At 36.6% G+C, this 16,075-nt stretch overlaps 1 protein-coding gene across 2 annotated transcripts in view; it reads left to right on the top strand.

The window, feature by feature from the left end:
* The window catches only part of Tmtc2 (Transmembrane O-mannosyltransferase targeting cadherins 2), a 195,408-nt gene extending 180,919 nt beyond the window's left edge, over window positions 1-14,489 (top strand). For both annotated transcript variants that reach the window (XM_036366763.2, XM_070106221.1), the window contains 5 exons: window positions 11,775-11,860; window positions 12,053-12,441; window positions 12,562-12,646; window positions 12,844-13,001; window positions 13,102-14,489. In XM_036366763.2, coding sequence (XP_036222656.2) covers window positions 11,775-11,860; window positions 12,053-12,441; window positions 12,562-12,646; window positions 12,844-13,001; window positions 13,102-13,278 — 895 coding nt within the window. In that variant the 3' untranslated portion in view covers window positions 13,279-14,489. The remainder of the gene's footprint in view (window positions 1-11,774; window positions 11,861-12,052; window positions 12,442-12,561; window positions 12,647-12,843; window positions 13,002-13,101) is intronic.
* The last annotated feature ends 1,586 nt before the right edge of the window (window positions 14,490-16,075 follow it).

Here is a 16,075-nt window from a genome sequence, read left to right as displayed (position 1 = left end):
CTTAGTTATAATTGCTTTAGCGGTTTGGGAGATATGCACATTAAACCTATTAGAGGGCGGGGCCACGTCCAGTTTTTTTTTAATTTTAAACTACAAATTCCTGCGATTCGTTATACCCAAAACAGTTTTGTCTTATTGTGTCTTTGACAGTTGCCTGAGTTCAGGATGTTTTGACGTTTAGCAATTGCGCTCTCATTTCCACTGAGAGATGAGTTGGGCATCTCTTTATCTCTGATTGAAACTATAGTAACTGAAATAAAAAACATACTTGTAAGTGTGAGACCTGATATTATCCAAATATCTGGAAAATACCGCGTCAATGGTCGTCCCATATTTTGTTGTAGATTATTGTGGATCATTATTCATTTTCAAGTTAAATTTTTCCGAAAGAAAAGTTGTCAACCGCTCTGATATTTTATCAGCGAAATTGATGTTGAAATCTCCAGCCAAGATAAGTGGAAATTTATTACCATTTATAATGTGATTGAAATACCTAATTTCAGTTGTATTGTATAATTCAAACGAGATACTCTTCCAAAAGGTGGGGTAGTTATTTACCAAAATAATAATTATGTTACTAATATTATGACTCCGAATAATTTATGTTTTATTAATTAAATTTTTACTAAATTCTATTTTTTATTTGCCATTAAAAAAATTTTATCTTAAATCTTATTAATTTTGAATCACCCTGCTGTCTCTCCAATTGATTTGTTCCGCTTGAAATAAGCGAAAATACGCCTAAAAGTATGCAATAATTTTAAGCATACATTGTGATCGTGTTAGGTTTATTTCCGTTACGGAACTTCTTGATTCAGCTCCCACGCTCAAAGCCCGCAATAGAAGTTATTCAATAGCTTAAAAATGTGGCAAATTAGGGTATTCCAAACCGTTTCGAAAATCTCGAGAAACTATAATTAAAAAATATTTTGAATTTGTTAAGAAATATTCACTTAATATTTAGTTCAGAATTTTAAAAATTATAAAACTAAGGAGGCTTTATTCAGCGCGTTCCGACATAAAATATACGTATACGATATAAAATAAGCACAACCAAAATTTCGCCTAGAAAGAAATGCTAAATTTTTAAGCAACATTTATGGGTGTACCCCTGCAAAAGTTATAGACGCCTTCAAGTCTCCAGCAGCTCATAATTTTCTCATTTCTATAATTTTTATGCCACCCTTCCTTAATCAAATATTTTGTAACCCAAGCAAAAGTTTCGACAAATTCTTTTCCACCGGCTTCGGACATCTTCTTATTGAAGCAATTCAGGTATTTCAATATTTTAGACCGTATTATTGATGTTAACACTTCACCTTCACAAAGGAACTAAGTATTATCATTTTATTCAAATGCGAGATAAGTTGCGTTTTTTCTTTAAAATTTCGCAAATAAAGTGAAAAATACACATTCTAACAGTACTATCAGAGCAAAATCAATTACACTCATAGCATGGTAGCGGAGAAACGGTACATAGTGAGCAAGCCCCAGCTATTTCAGTTTCCGCCTTTCATAATCCAGTGCAGCAAGCTGCGCGACTGAAGTACCGTTTTATCATTATTCAATTCCACAGCCTTCAGCTCAACTGCTCTGCGGCGCTGCCAACGCACTAGCGCTCTGAATGCTCTATTTCATTTTCTTTGTGCGCTCTATCAAAGCGCAGTGCTGAGCTGTTGCCTTGAATAAGACGAATAAGACGGCGAAAAAATCCCATTGACCAAATGCATTTTGTTGTTGATTATTGTGTTTGACATAATAGGCTTTTAGTTCGAATTCATTCTGGGACGGACGCACTGTAGGAAAATCGTTTCCTTGACATTTTCCATTGTACTTTCCATTTACATGTATGTGTGTGTTAGTGGGAAGGGAATTGAAGCGCCTATGAGTGTGTTTGTACTTAACTTCTTGAAATACTAGGGTATTTCTTTCTTTTAAACATTGCTCCTTTCGCCATTCGTTTGCATTGTGTTCTGTTTCTATTGTGTTTCGCCCACTATTGGCGTTTGCTTCAAAACGATATTCTTCGGTGCCTTTTTCTAAACTGACTTTACGTTCACATTTCACGCAGCGTTTTCTGCAGTATTAGACTGATTGCAAAATTCCTTCAACTGATTTCCGAACTGTGCTCCTGTGAACTCGGAAATATAAATTTCATCATCAAATCAAGTTAATTTTGTTTAGATTTAAACTTACAAATTTTCCTAAACACAATTAGGCAAGCTCCGATATAAATTGATAATATGCATATATATTTATATGAGCTTATGTATATATAGGGTACTTTTTTTAGAGGCGTAGTAGGTAGTGAAGGAATAGCTTTCAAAGCAGCTGTCAAAATAAGATTATGTAATTGACTGAACATAACAATAAACTTGGAACTTTTAGTTTCCAAGTCGATATCGCTTGTCCAAGTGATTCCAGATTCCACTACAACCGGCACTTGAATACGTTGAACTGCTTTATGACAAGAAGCAGGTCCGTCAATTGAGTATGAGATCAAGTGTTTTCACTTCGTTAGCCTATTTTTTGGTGAGATACACCAATTCGATGGTCTCTGCTGGTAAAATTAGTAAGACTGACCAGTTGGAAACCAAAATTTTTTGCGTTTTTGGTAGACTTAGGTCGCCTATACTGAAAAAAGTCTAAAATTAGAGCGAGATTATAGTTTTCATAAGATGCAATGGTGGAACTATAAGCCCCAAATTCTCTAAAAAATCATAATATCATAAAATGTTCGAACCAATAACGCCAATTTATTATGCATTCCAATAATTTTTCAACACAACTTCAACACAAAGTAAAATTCACCTCTAAAAAATATACCCATTATGTACCTTTAAAATTTCCGTTCAGCTACACTATGATGCTTGTATATATATATTTATACATTTATAAATGTGAGTTACCGCAATTCTGCGTTCTGAAACAGAATTTGTCATCACCTGCCGTAGTCAACGTTTTAATATCGTCGCGACATCAAAAAGGAAGACACACTGGCATGTGCGTTCCTCCTTTTACTGTTAACTTTTGCGTGTGTAAATTTCGCTTTTGAGTTTTCCGGTCTTCACAACTCAAAAGAGCGCAAATTGAATACGAATCGTAGCCGAGTTTGGATATTCTCGCTAAAATATTCATTTATTACTTAAATATTATGCGGAGCTGTACTTTAAAATCAAGTGTGTTTAGTATCTAAAATAAAATATACTTAATTTATGATATACTTAATAAAATAATTGATCACTTTTAAAAATATGTTAACTTTATAGATAAAAGAAACATTGGTAGTGGAAGTCTTTAAGAGCTCTGCTACATAATTTCATACATTTCGAGTAAAGATCTGGTTCATTAACATTTGGTAATATTCAGACCAAAAAAGCTTATTGAACAATTCTCGTTCCCTCTGCGCGAGAAAACTACGTAAACCTTCGAATCATATTCTTATTTTCTAAAATCTCTATGGAAATTGGAATTTGAGTTAAGCACTTTTTAAATAAACTTCTCAAAAACAATTGCCTATATTAAAAACAATAGGAATACAGCTACTTTTCTGGCCTTCTCTGCGTTAAGTCACGTTTGTGGTGAACTCTTCGACATTTGCATCGGTTCTTGTCTCGGTTAGCGAGTAAATTCGTTTATAAGATTGCACTTTCTAGACCGTCCTAGTGCCGCTATCTCTAATACTGTCTAACCATAGTTAGAAAATTACCCGGAAAAAATTTTCGCAAAATGTATTTCTTAGGCTTTACTTGATTTATAGTCAGTTTCGTTTGCCATTTCATAATGAACAAACTTACTTAGGAACAACGTTTGAAAAGCGTGCAAATTTATTACCAAAATAATGGTTCGGTCCGCGCGAAAAATCACGCGTCCAAAAATAACAGCTGGTAAACATAACGGCCCAGCAAAGTCAGTAATTTGAGTCACTATAGATTGGTTTCGCACCACGTTTACTATAGCGAATAATGGGCATATGGAACAGAGTATCGAAAAAGACCCGAATGGGTTGATCAAATCATTGTTGAGACCCCGTTGCATCCTTAAACAGTCACTGTTTGTTGTGCTCTATAAGCAGAGTGAATCATTGCACCATATTTCTTCAAAAATGAAACTAGCCATACTATTACAGCCAATGGGGAATGCTATATAGCCATGATTAAAAACTCTTTCGTGCTTGAAGTGGATGTTGTTGCTGCGGGCGACCTTTGGTTTCAACAAAATAGCGCTAAATGCCATGCACCCAATGAAACAATCAATTTATTGAAGGTAACTTTTGGTAAGAGCATTATCTGGCGTCGTGGAGTATTCGTTATCGCTGACATACGGTCCCGATCGCTGCAAAGAGTGGGCATCTTGCCTGGAAATTATCGAACCACTTGCAGTTCATTATCCGAAATCATTTTTAAAATATAATTGCGATCCCTTATCTTTAAATGAAACTGAATTATTGGCCATAACATTAGATTATATTCGATTTATTTCTTATTGAAAGTCACATTATTAAAATAAGCACTATTTTACCGTCTTATGGGCTTAAAAAACACTGAAAATATTTAACCCTATGACAGTGTTAAATCGAATGTAGAAATATTGTTTAAATGCGTTTGTTGATCAACAATTTCTATGGATGGATGCGACTCTGATACAAACAGGATGCTAGCAGTTTCTCTAGGAAAATTTCGCCTTCAACTAAGAATGATTATTTTTATTAGCTAAGGCAAGCACAAAACGAATGACAGTCCTTTAGAAACATTTTGAGTTTTATTTGGCAATGATAATGAGAAATCAGAGCAGCCAACAGCTAGGCAGAACCCTTTTGGGTATAAACAACACAAAAGCGTCAATCTAATGCGAGCATAACACTAACAGATATACATATATAAGTATGTAAATTTGATATATGATTATATTCGTATATATAGTTATATGAATGTAAAAAAAGCTAATACTTTTCAAAGTCAATTGTCATATAAGACACCTCATACCATATACATACAAATAAACACACGCTTATATTTTTCATAAGGGCATGTTAAAAACCTTCAATTAGGTTGTCAAAAAGAGAGGACAATTGAAAGGAGTTCAATCAGCATGGTATGCATAAAAATATCCGTTATCAGCAAAAATAGTAAAAAAGGGAAAGAAGCGCTTACATATTCCTAACCTAAATCGAAAATCAATGTCAGGCTTCCGCTCAACCACGAAATTTCAAAAAATCTAAGGCGATTATAAAGCATAGGTGTGCATGATAGGTGTGAGGTTACGACTGTTGCAGCGCATACATAGCGTACCTCAGACACCAACAACGTCACAGACTGACAGATACGGTTATTTTATAAATTGGATATGTGTGCAAGTGAGGTATGGCGATAGTCACGCTGCTACGCAGTAGCAACAACAAATCTATTGACTTCAATGTGTGTCGTTAAGTGTGCACCTTTGTTACTGTCATTCTGTTAGTCTATTTTTGGCGCTCACTTAATGCCAAGACCAAACCATGGTCGTTATCAAACGTTGCACAGTGGTTGCAATTAGAACAGAACTTTGAATATTTTTGTTTTTGCTTTTTTTATGTAATTTCTGTATATAACAAAGAGAGGCTGTCAAAATTTACATACTTTTGACGCTGATGTTCGTATGACAAATTTTTCGTGAAAAAAGTTCTAAAAGAATTGCGCACTAGTTTCTACAAAAAATAAAAATCGGTTACTTTCTGAGAGCACTAGTTGAGTTCGGTTATGATTTATTACTTGCATGGAGTGTGATCATGTCAGCTGATCCGATGACGATGAATTATGGTTCAGTCTTTGCCTGGCAAGTAATGTTTACAACTTAGCGCTTTACGAGTATATGCCATCCAAACTTCGCCTAGATATCTGGAAGTTTTGCTTACTAAGTTCATTTTAACCAGAAATTGAAGGAACACGCTTCATTAATGCTTTAAAAATTTTTTCGATTTCGAAAATTTCAAATATAAATTTTTCCATTTCGAGCTTTTCGAAATTAAATTTTTCGAATTCGAATTTTTGTAGTTACATCATCATTGGTCTCAATACATATTTTTTCGGTTTCATTAAAAACGATTTTTTATGGTCGAAAATTGAAGATATATATTTCAAAAACTTTTGGGGAAGTCTATGGTATATCTTATCATCATCATGGTATCAGAAGATCATTTTTGTAACAAAAAATCGACCAGGCCGCAAAATACCTTCTGCTAGTTCTTTATTGACGTCCTTGTACCTTTTTGAGTCAAACCCTTTGAAGTTTACATTTTATGTGTGTGTTAATTAGCGCCCTAAGGTGAAAATAGATCTGAGCAGTCGTTAAAAGTGAAGTATCTTCTTAAAATAGGCCACATGTGGCTTACTAAGCATGTGTAAAGATCATACAGCGCAGTTTAGCATCAGGGGTGGCGGAGAAGCTGGAACAACATATTCTAGGTCTCGCATAAGAACTCTGGAACCTAATTTACCGTGCAACTTTCTTGTTATTACCCACCATACGCCCGCTTTACTATTGTCAGGAGTTTTATGCATTTAAAAGTATAAATATCACTTATGTACATCATTTCACTAAGCAATATTTCCCCACAACACTTGCACTGCTAGGTGTAAAAGATCACAAGGTGCCCCCACATATTCAATGTCAGATAGGAGTCTCTTCATAACACACATGCAAACCGCATCACTCGCACACACGTTACGATTAACGACCTTACGGCTGTAAGCTGAATACTTTCCGAAACTGATTTTCTGTTCTCTGTTCTGTTTTCTTTTTTTCTTCTCCGGCATTGCTCTTCTCGGTCCATTGAACTTGTCACGGACGCTTTTTGATTTCTGACTATCCAATGTGTGGCTGCTACTGTGGTGTATGCTTTTTTTGCTAACATTTTTTGTTGGTGTTGTTGTTTGTCTTGTTGTTGTTATCTGAAAGGCATTTACGTCCGAACAAACAACAAAACCGATAATCACTGAACTGAATAATTTGATTTCTTTTCAATGGATTTTTCTGCAACTTTACCACTTCTGGCTATAAGCTCTAAGCTGCAGCGGAAACATCATATACACATGCATACATATATGCTTATATACATGCATACCTATCTATATATTTATATACATATATATGCTTTGTACAACCATTGGCACATCTAACGGATTTCTGCTGAATAGCGAAATCAACAAAATGTAGCGAGCGGCTTGAATACACAAACACATAGAAATAAGCGGCATTAAACGCTTAACAAAAATGAGAAAAAAAAAACACAATGAAGCAAACGCACTGAGCTGAATTTGTTGAACTTTTACGTTTGTTTTGTTGTGCTCGTGCATTTTGCTCAGTTTTTATTGACTTCAGCAGCAGAGAAAGAGAAAACGCTACGCTCAGCTCATTCGCTCTACAATTTACGCATTTGCGCATATAAATGAGGGCGGTCCGATAAGTATACTTTTTTTAATTTACTATTCTGTAGTATATTCCCGTCGACGGTTTCTGTCAAAGTTTTAACCAAATCGGACCCGTAGTTCAGATATGACCATGTGTGAAATAAGACGATTCCGCAGATTTAAAGGAAAAGGCAATATCGGTCGGTAATTCGTTTATTGCTTTTAGAAAAGAAATCGTGCAGAGAAATCAAAGCTTGAATATTGTATACGGTGACCTCACTTTTGAATGAACACAACCAAAATTTGATTTAAGGAGTTTCAAAATCCTTTCACGTAAATTTATGATGAGCCTGGCCACAAAGCTGTTCTGAAAACGAGTACCATGAAATACCTATTGACGGATTGCTGATTGTGGATGAGCGAAATAGCTGAGAATGTAGTAATTTTTTCTCAAAAGACTGCGGGAGTGAAACCCTGCATGATTATTTCGGCATGAGGAAGCTGTCGACGCCATGGGTGCCACGTTCGCTGCGGCATCAGAACAAATGGAATCGTGAGACCACTTCGCAACAGTGTCTGAGACTGTTTAAGTATATTTCGAAGAATCTCGTTTTGTGATTGTCCACGATACATGGATCCAACCAGAGACCAAGAAACAGTCGAGAAAGTACTTAACATGACACAACTCACGTCACATCTACGGTATTTTTCAGGCTTGGCTCCATACAACTTTTATGCACTGAACAGGATATATTAAGTTTTTCACGAAGTTTGCAATACCCGGAAGCAAAAGTCGGAAACCCTATAAAATATATATATAAATGATGAGCATGATGAGTTGAGTCGATTTAACCATGTCCGTCTGTCTGTCTGTATAACGCAAACTAGTCCCTCAGTTTTTGAGATAACGATTTGAATTTAATAACGAAGTTATCACCACCACGATGACCTATTAAGAAAACATCCTTGCAATGTATCCTTCAGATGGGTTAAGGAAGTTTAAGAAACGCTAATTTTGAGTATATAGCGCTAGAAAGAGTCTGTGTTGAGAAGTAAATCGCCATTTTCCAAAATCTTGAGGCTAGAAAATTGTAGGACCACCCTCGTATTTACCTATTTTTTTGTTTTTTGTGCCATAGTAATCTATTCCACTAACGCGTTGCAATGCTGACAACAGCAGCAACAGCAAAACCGAATGAAACAACAACAACAACCGTTAGTTTCTGCACCGGAAAAGGAAGTTGTAAGTGAACAGCAAAACTTAAATTCACACACATCAAACGAGAAACAATGAAGCTAAGAAATTGTAGCCGGTAAGCAGCAACTTCTTCTTCGTTTGTTTGCAACAAAATCGCAGCAACAAAGTTGCTATTTCATTTCTGCTTTTGCTGGCTGATGCATTCCTCTTTCTATAGCACAAACAATTTGAGGAAATTACAAGTGGAAAAATCAAGAAAAAGAAGTAACGGTTAGGAGTAAAAGCTGCCAAGCGCACTGCTAAACAACAACAAAAAACAATAAGCGAAAGAACAAGAAACAAGAGAAACTATAAGAGCAACAAAACCAGGAACAAAAAGAAAAACAACAATAATGAAATGAAAAACAACAACAGCAACAATAAGAAAAATAACAACAACAGCAAAGCAATAATTCACTACTCCACCAAATCTGCTACTGGCTGGCTTAATCCGCTGCGCACCAGCAACTTACAACTCTCCGTACGCCCGTCGTCCAACCGCTCCTCCGTCCGTCCGTTTATTTTGTAAATGCGCTGTTATGCTACTCTATGCGATGCTATATGCTGCAGTGTTTATGTTTATTTGCGATTTTAAGATCCTTTATTTGTGAATTTAAACTACTACCCGCCCCGCCCCCTTTGCTCATTTTCACACGCTTCTGTCGAATCTAGCGCAGCTTTCCTTTGTGCCACGCTCAGCTAGTGCTCTTTTTCTTATGTGAAAGTACTTGCAAAAGGTGCCAGCCGAGCCAACACAATAAACGACCAACAAACTAACACCAACCTCCAGTGCTGGCGTTACACTAGCGCTCCGCTCACTGAAATGGAAATCTGCTTGTGATTGCCAACACAGCGGTATTCAGCACATTTAGTGGCGCGTTGTGCTTGTAGCCTTGCAACAGCGCCTCTGCGATTAAACCGTACTCAGCATAGAGCTAACTCATGCAGCTCAGCGAAATCAGCGGCAATCACTATAACTCTTGCCGCGCTTTGGCGCTACCGAAAACACACAACTTTTCGCCACGAAATTTTTCACTTTTATTTGCGTGTTTTGGTTTTTTTGTTTGTTTATTTTGCATTTTTCTTCTTCTTCTTGTTCTTCTTTTCGGTTGCAACTCATTGCATTGTGGCCACACTTCAAAAGTGTTCGGCGGTATTTATTTGCCCGATACCAACATACATATAGGTATGTATAGGAATCAGTGTAAATAACTGCATATTGTGGAGTTAGTGTTGCGTTCGCGCTCTTTGCTTGCGCTAGTTTTCTTGAATGATTCGAAATTCAAACAATTGCTGCTTGAATACACTAATTTGAGCGGTAATTGAAGATTGCTTGTTTAGTGTACCTAATTTTGTTTTACACAACTTGTGTTGATTTAATTACCCGGATTTGTATTGCATTACCAGCAATGCCATTCAAGAGCTGGCTGGCTTTGATTTGAGCAAACTTTGTCTGGTTTGTGCTTAAATTCGACCAAGACAGAAATTTGTTTTAGGAAATAATATTGAAACTGCATTTTCGAAATTATATTGAACCAAGAATATTTGGTTATATACCATAATTGATTTCTCTGCGAGAAGGATCTAGATATACCATTAGCAAATGATTAGCTAATATCGTTCTATTCTCTACTTTTACGTATTCCAGTTGCTATTCCTCAAGGTTTCGCGAATCGAAAACAGCTATTGGTGAAGGCAATATGTTCAAAGATCCGGTCGAAGAGCTGGCATCTTAATCCACCAGGGCTCCAGCTTTCCTATAATTCTTTTACTTCTCCCCAAATTTTTTTCTAAATTAGAAGGATTAACCATATACCGCTAGCCGAATTTTAATTCCAAGAAATACCATATGTTGATATCACACTATTCTGATCACAAAGTGAGGTTCTTCCAAATCAATTTCATCCACTTCAAAGAAATCCTCATATGAAAAAACACACTTTTGCGAATGCGTTTTCCAGTCTGGTCGGAATAGTATTTTCTCGCTATAGCCTTCAAGACCTTCTTCTATTCGATTTTTATCTCTTCAATTGTGTCAAAACGTCGTCCCCGTATTGATTTTTTAAATTTGTTGATAAGCCAGAAGTGGCATAGAGCCAAATCAAAGGAAGACGGTGTTTTTGGCAAAAACCTGCGAAGAACCAATACAGTAAGACATGGTTTATGATCAGGATTTTTGGCACCAATTGAGACTTGACGCGTTTAAGACACAAAACATTCTTCAAAATGGTTTGGGCTGAGCCAAATGATATTCCAACTTCCAGACACTAGCAGCGACGTCTCTAATTGTCAATCGAAGATTTTCAAACATCAATCCCCTTTTTTTTTTTTGGAGGTGACTCTCATCGCTAGAGATTTATTGTCGTCCAGAGCGCGGTTCTATCCATCCAACAAGATCTGATGAAACAGGTTTTGTAGAAATTTTTAAACCGTAAACTCAAAGAAAATACTGTTATATATTGTGCTATAGATAACATCATATTGGCTATTGAATGAAATTAAAGGCCTAGAACTGTATTCATATGAATAATTCAAGAGAAAGTAGAGTAAGTTATAAACTTAGAGAAAGTAGAGCTCTCTTAATGCTTCTTATTTATGACCATAAATATAGCATAGTAATTTACGGAGCTTTTAGTAAGTGGGTGTTTAGTTCTGAAGATCCAAATTCTGGCTGCAATAATAGTTGTGCTGTAATACTTCAAATTTACGTCGAAAGTATTTAAACAAAAAAGATGCTTTCGAGTGTCCCCGATTGGTAAAGGAAACGAAGAAAGAAAATAACGAAGGTGTATTCGCATGTTATGGTATGGCATCCAAAAGTTTTTTTAAGTTCAAAAAAGTTGTGCCCTCGCGCACTTAAATATGCGGTGCTGATATCAAGAGTCTTATCAAAACTTTTTACACTCGAAATTCAGCGATTTCTTCATTAAAGTACTCGTCAAGTCGAGAATATGTCTCAACGCTAATGTAATTTGACCACGATTTTCAAACATTCATCCAGTTTAGGTCTCTGTATGAGAGCTTATATAATCAACTTAAATGTCAAACAACTTTCCCAGCTGGTTTGACAGCTATTTCTCTAAGAAACAATATTCTTCTTTATATTTATTTATATATTTATATTAAATTTCATGTTTTATTGTTTACAGGGGAATTTTATATCAAAATCAGCAAAATCATAAGGCTGCAGTGGAGTGCTTTCGAAAAGCGATACAATTTCGGCCAAATTTAGCAGGTAAATTCAAACACATCAAAATTATTGTACATTATTCCAAGTTTTGTTTTATTAAAACCTTAAAATCTCCTTCTTAAAACTTAAAATAATTGAAACTTTCCACCTGAGAAATAAACTTTCATTGCTTATTTTAATTATTATTTAACGACAAACAACAACAACCTATCATATATACCCCTTTATTTAACACAGTGGCATTCCTAAATTTGGGAGCATCACTTATCGCCTTGGGTAGATGTCGCGAGGCGGCACAAATCCTGAAGGAGGGCACCCAGCTGCACGGGGTCGGCGTACGTGATCGCACAGCACACGACAATGCACGCATCTCGGCCTACCTACAATTGGGCGCGCTCTATGCCGAACAGGGCAAGTTGCAGCGCGCGCTCGCCGTTTACCGCGAAGCGTTGCACGCGCTACCTTCGACGTACTATCAGCGCGACGTACTTTATAACCGCATCGGGGACGTTTTCGGGCGCTTGCAGCAATGGAACGAAGCGGAGCGTTATCACTATGCGGCGCTGCAGTTGCAACCCAATCAAGTGGCGGCGCATCTCTCGTACGGCATAACGCTGGCACGCAATGTAAGTAGGGGGGAGTGTGTTATGTGGGCGGCATATTTTTTTATATTGAAATAATTTTCAAGTTTTTGATCTACTGTTGCGCAATATTCTCCTCCATATAAATTTATATTATACTTACAGAGCAGCCGCGCCGCTGAGGCCGAAGTGTGGTTCAAGCGCGCTTTGCAGTTGGCGCCACAGCAATCGAGCGCGCATCACTATTACGGTTAGTATGGAGGCATTTAACATATGTTTTTGTTTCAAGTATATAGCTTTCTTTTTAAGAAAGTGCTGAAAGATATATTTTATAAAAAGTTGTATGCGTTGCGTTACGCGCGCTGTAATCTTTTATTAAAAACATGTTAATAAATATGACTACCATAATGCATAATATTATCTTTCTGCTTTTCCTCTATCCCACAGCGGAGTTCCTCACCTCCCAATCACGCAGTGAAGAAGCGATCTTTTATCGCATACGCGCTGCCGAGCTCGCGCCCGACGACTATGCCTTGGTGGTTGCGGCCGCCACAGCGCTGCGCCTGTCCGAGCGCAAAGCGGAAGCGGAAAGCTGGTACCGCAAGGTGAGTCATCAAGCAAACAAAAAAAACAGAACATACAAATTTAAACTTGAACGTATAGCATTCTTGCATATATCCATACTTTTCTCCCTCTCATCTGCAGGCGGTGGCGATGCGTCCCAACGACGCGCATGCGCACACCAATTTGGGCGCCATACTACATCTGCTGGGACGCACCAAACACGCGGCCCACAGTTACCAAGAAGCCTTACGCTTGCAGCCTGGCGACCCAACTACACTGGGCAATCTCGCCAAACTGGGCGTTATCGAACCCAAATGAGTGCATTAGCATGCGGCCAAGCATGCGCCAGTTAAGCAGGTTACTGAAATGTGTCTGAGGCGTGTCTCTGTAGCGACGCGCTCTATTAAGCAGACACCGCTTTGTAAAATGTGTAAGAAACAACAGCAGCAGGAAGCAAATGTTTTGAACAAAGTTTTCCGTTTTCCTTCAGTTTGTTGACCAAAAGAGAGCATTCTAATATTTTTGTAAAGCTAAATACTAATTAATTACATATAAATATACATGCATACATAAATAAGTAACAATAAAAATGGACTTGAAAATGCAACAAAGTATCAATAACCAGTACCAAACAAAACAGGAACTTAATGAATAAAGTTATAACATATTAAAAAAAATGACAGCGAGAGAGAGCGGGAGTATAGTAAAATACAAATACATATTTACATATGAGTACATAATGTAGTTTAGCCGCTTGTAAATAACAGCTACTTATACAAATGTAAAAAACTATGTATTTATGTATAAAAAAAGCGAAAATTCAAATTGAAATTACAAAAAAAAATTTAAATCAAATTATTTAAAAACAATATGTCAGCAAGTCTATGTACTACATACAAACAAACAAAACAAACATATGTTGGCTTTTGTGTTACTCGTTTCACTAAATTGTGTATGTGTGTGGGTAATTCGACAAATTGAGACTACAATACCGTTATGTAATGGAATTCATTCGCGTGAGTTCGCAGTAATTACAAAAACAAGTTCGGCGAAATTGGCAGTAAAATCTTTTTGTGTGCAACTACATGGCTTTGGATGCGAAACTGTATAAATTACCGTTGTAAATATGATAAATATTGGATTATTATTTACGAGCAGCTAACAATAAGCAAAGTGAATTGGCGGAGCAGCGGCATGGTAATCACTAAGTATTGGTATTGAACATTAGTTATGTATGTAAGTAATTATAGTAGATAATGAAAAGTAAAAGAAGTAATGAAGTAAAAGAACAGAGGCAGGCGTTAGCTCCCGGTTAACCTAATTGTAATATTAACAAAAAGAACAAAAAAAAAACAACAACAGAGACAAAAATCGTTGTGGATGTGAGTGTAAATGATAATAACTATGTAATGCAAAGGAAATATTGCGACTATTGTACGAGTATTGTGGCAGAGACGTCATATTAGACTAAATGAAAGAAATTGAGATATATAAATTAACAATAAATGCATATACCAAAATTAAAATAATATTTATGCCTTTTGAATTTGCTGAAAATGGAAGTGAGGTAAGTATTGATAATATGATATTGAAAATGAAACAAAATGTTGCATGGATGATTATCCAAGGCAACGGTACAATCTTCGAGGAAAGTGTTATGATCGGACTACTACAGCAACAAAATCAAGATATATATCTTTTTATACCCTTTCATGCTAAAAGCTGTGCATCTGTGAAGGGTACCAGCCAACATTTCGACATATCAATTCAAAATAAAGATACAAAAATAAGAAACCAAATAGATCGTTTTTTTTCTTGTTCCCGGAGAAAACTTTTAAAGTTATGCCCTTTTGAAGGCTTTCAGACTGTCCTTACAACTTAATTGGAACCACAAGACAAGTCACGGTATAAAATTATCCACAGAGATTGATACCCTTATATTCGGTATAGGACATGTAAAAAAAGGTATCGGCCCATTTCAGATAATTTTAGCATTTCCTCAATTGTATCAATACAACTAAAATATTAACCACTGTACTACGTGCCAAGTAACAAAGGTATCAAGAGCTATGAGATAGTGAACGAGATGGACACGAGAGAACGATCTACCTGAGTGCAAACCTATAAAATTAATGTGTGAAGCAATACATCAGAAATACGGAAAGATCTTACTGGCAGTCGATAGAAGGTTCTGCAGGAACCTGATTGGAATGCTTACTGGTCTCAGTCTGGTAGCGGATAGCGGTACGACTGATAGATGGAAAGGCTGCTGGAAATGTTTAGAGCATCTCTTGTGCACTTATCCCGCATTGACAAGGCAACGCTTCACTGGAAGATTTATCGTTAGTGGGGCCACAGAACCTCTCAAAATCCGCATCTAGCGTAGGCGTCCTAAAGGATGACTACGCCTCATGGACTACGTAACGGCACTCCAACTGGTATCGCTGAAGTCCAAAACTGGTATATGCAAAACTCATTATCCTATCAGACTAACCTAACCTAACCTAACATTTTAACCAATTTATTTGACTATAAGCCAACAAGAGTGTTGAAATCATAATATGAAATACATTAGGCCTATGTCCCTTATTACATTTAAATATCTGACATATTGACCAAAATAAAAGCTATAACGTCAAATGGGATTTTAAATTCGTCCCAAGATACCGCTATACCTACTCAAGTTTTTGATTGTTTAGACAGACGAATACACAGACAGACAGACAGACAGATATACAGAAAATCATCGAGAAATTATTTAGTCTCCATATATTTCCGTCTATCGTGATATAAATATATGTTAGCTTAGTTTTATTTCAAGAAAAGTATTATGTTCATGTGCATTTGTTGCGAGATTTCCATATTTTAAAACTTGCCAATATTTGCCAAGTGAACCGATTCCTGACTTAAACTGTGATCTGTTTAATTACATAACAATAACTTACCTATAGGAACTTTAGGGCTATCCGTCCATATTATCTAAGATTGAGGGAAAATTTTCCAGCACTGAAAGTTTAGGCCAGAAGTGGTTGGTTACCACTGCTGCTTCTCAGTTTTTATGCGACCGTCAAAAAGTTCAGCACAAATTTGAATACAACTTGGCTAAGCAACCGCC

This window comes from Bactrocera oleae, chromosome 3 (genome assembly GCF_042242935.1).
Source record: "Bactrocera oleae isolate idBacOlea1 chromosome 3, idBacOlea1, whole genome shotgun sequence".
Taxonomy (NCBI): domain Eukaryota; kingdom Metazoa; phylum Arthropoda; class Insecta; order Diptera; family Tephritidae; genus Bactrocera; species Bactrocera oleae.
The sequence above is the reverse complement of the archived record's forward strand: the minus strand, read 5'-3'. Positions and strand labels throughout refer to the sequence as shown.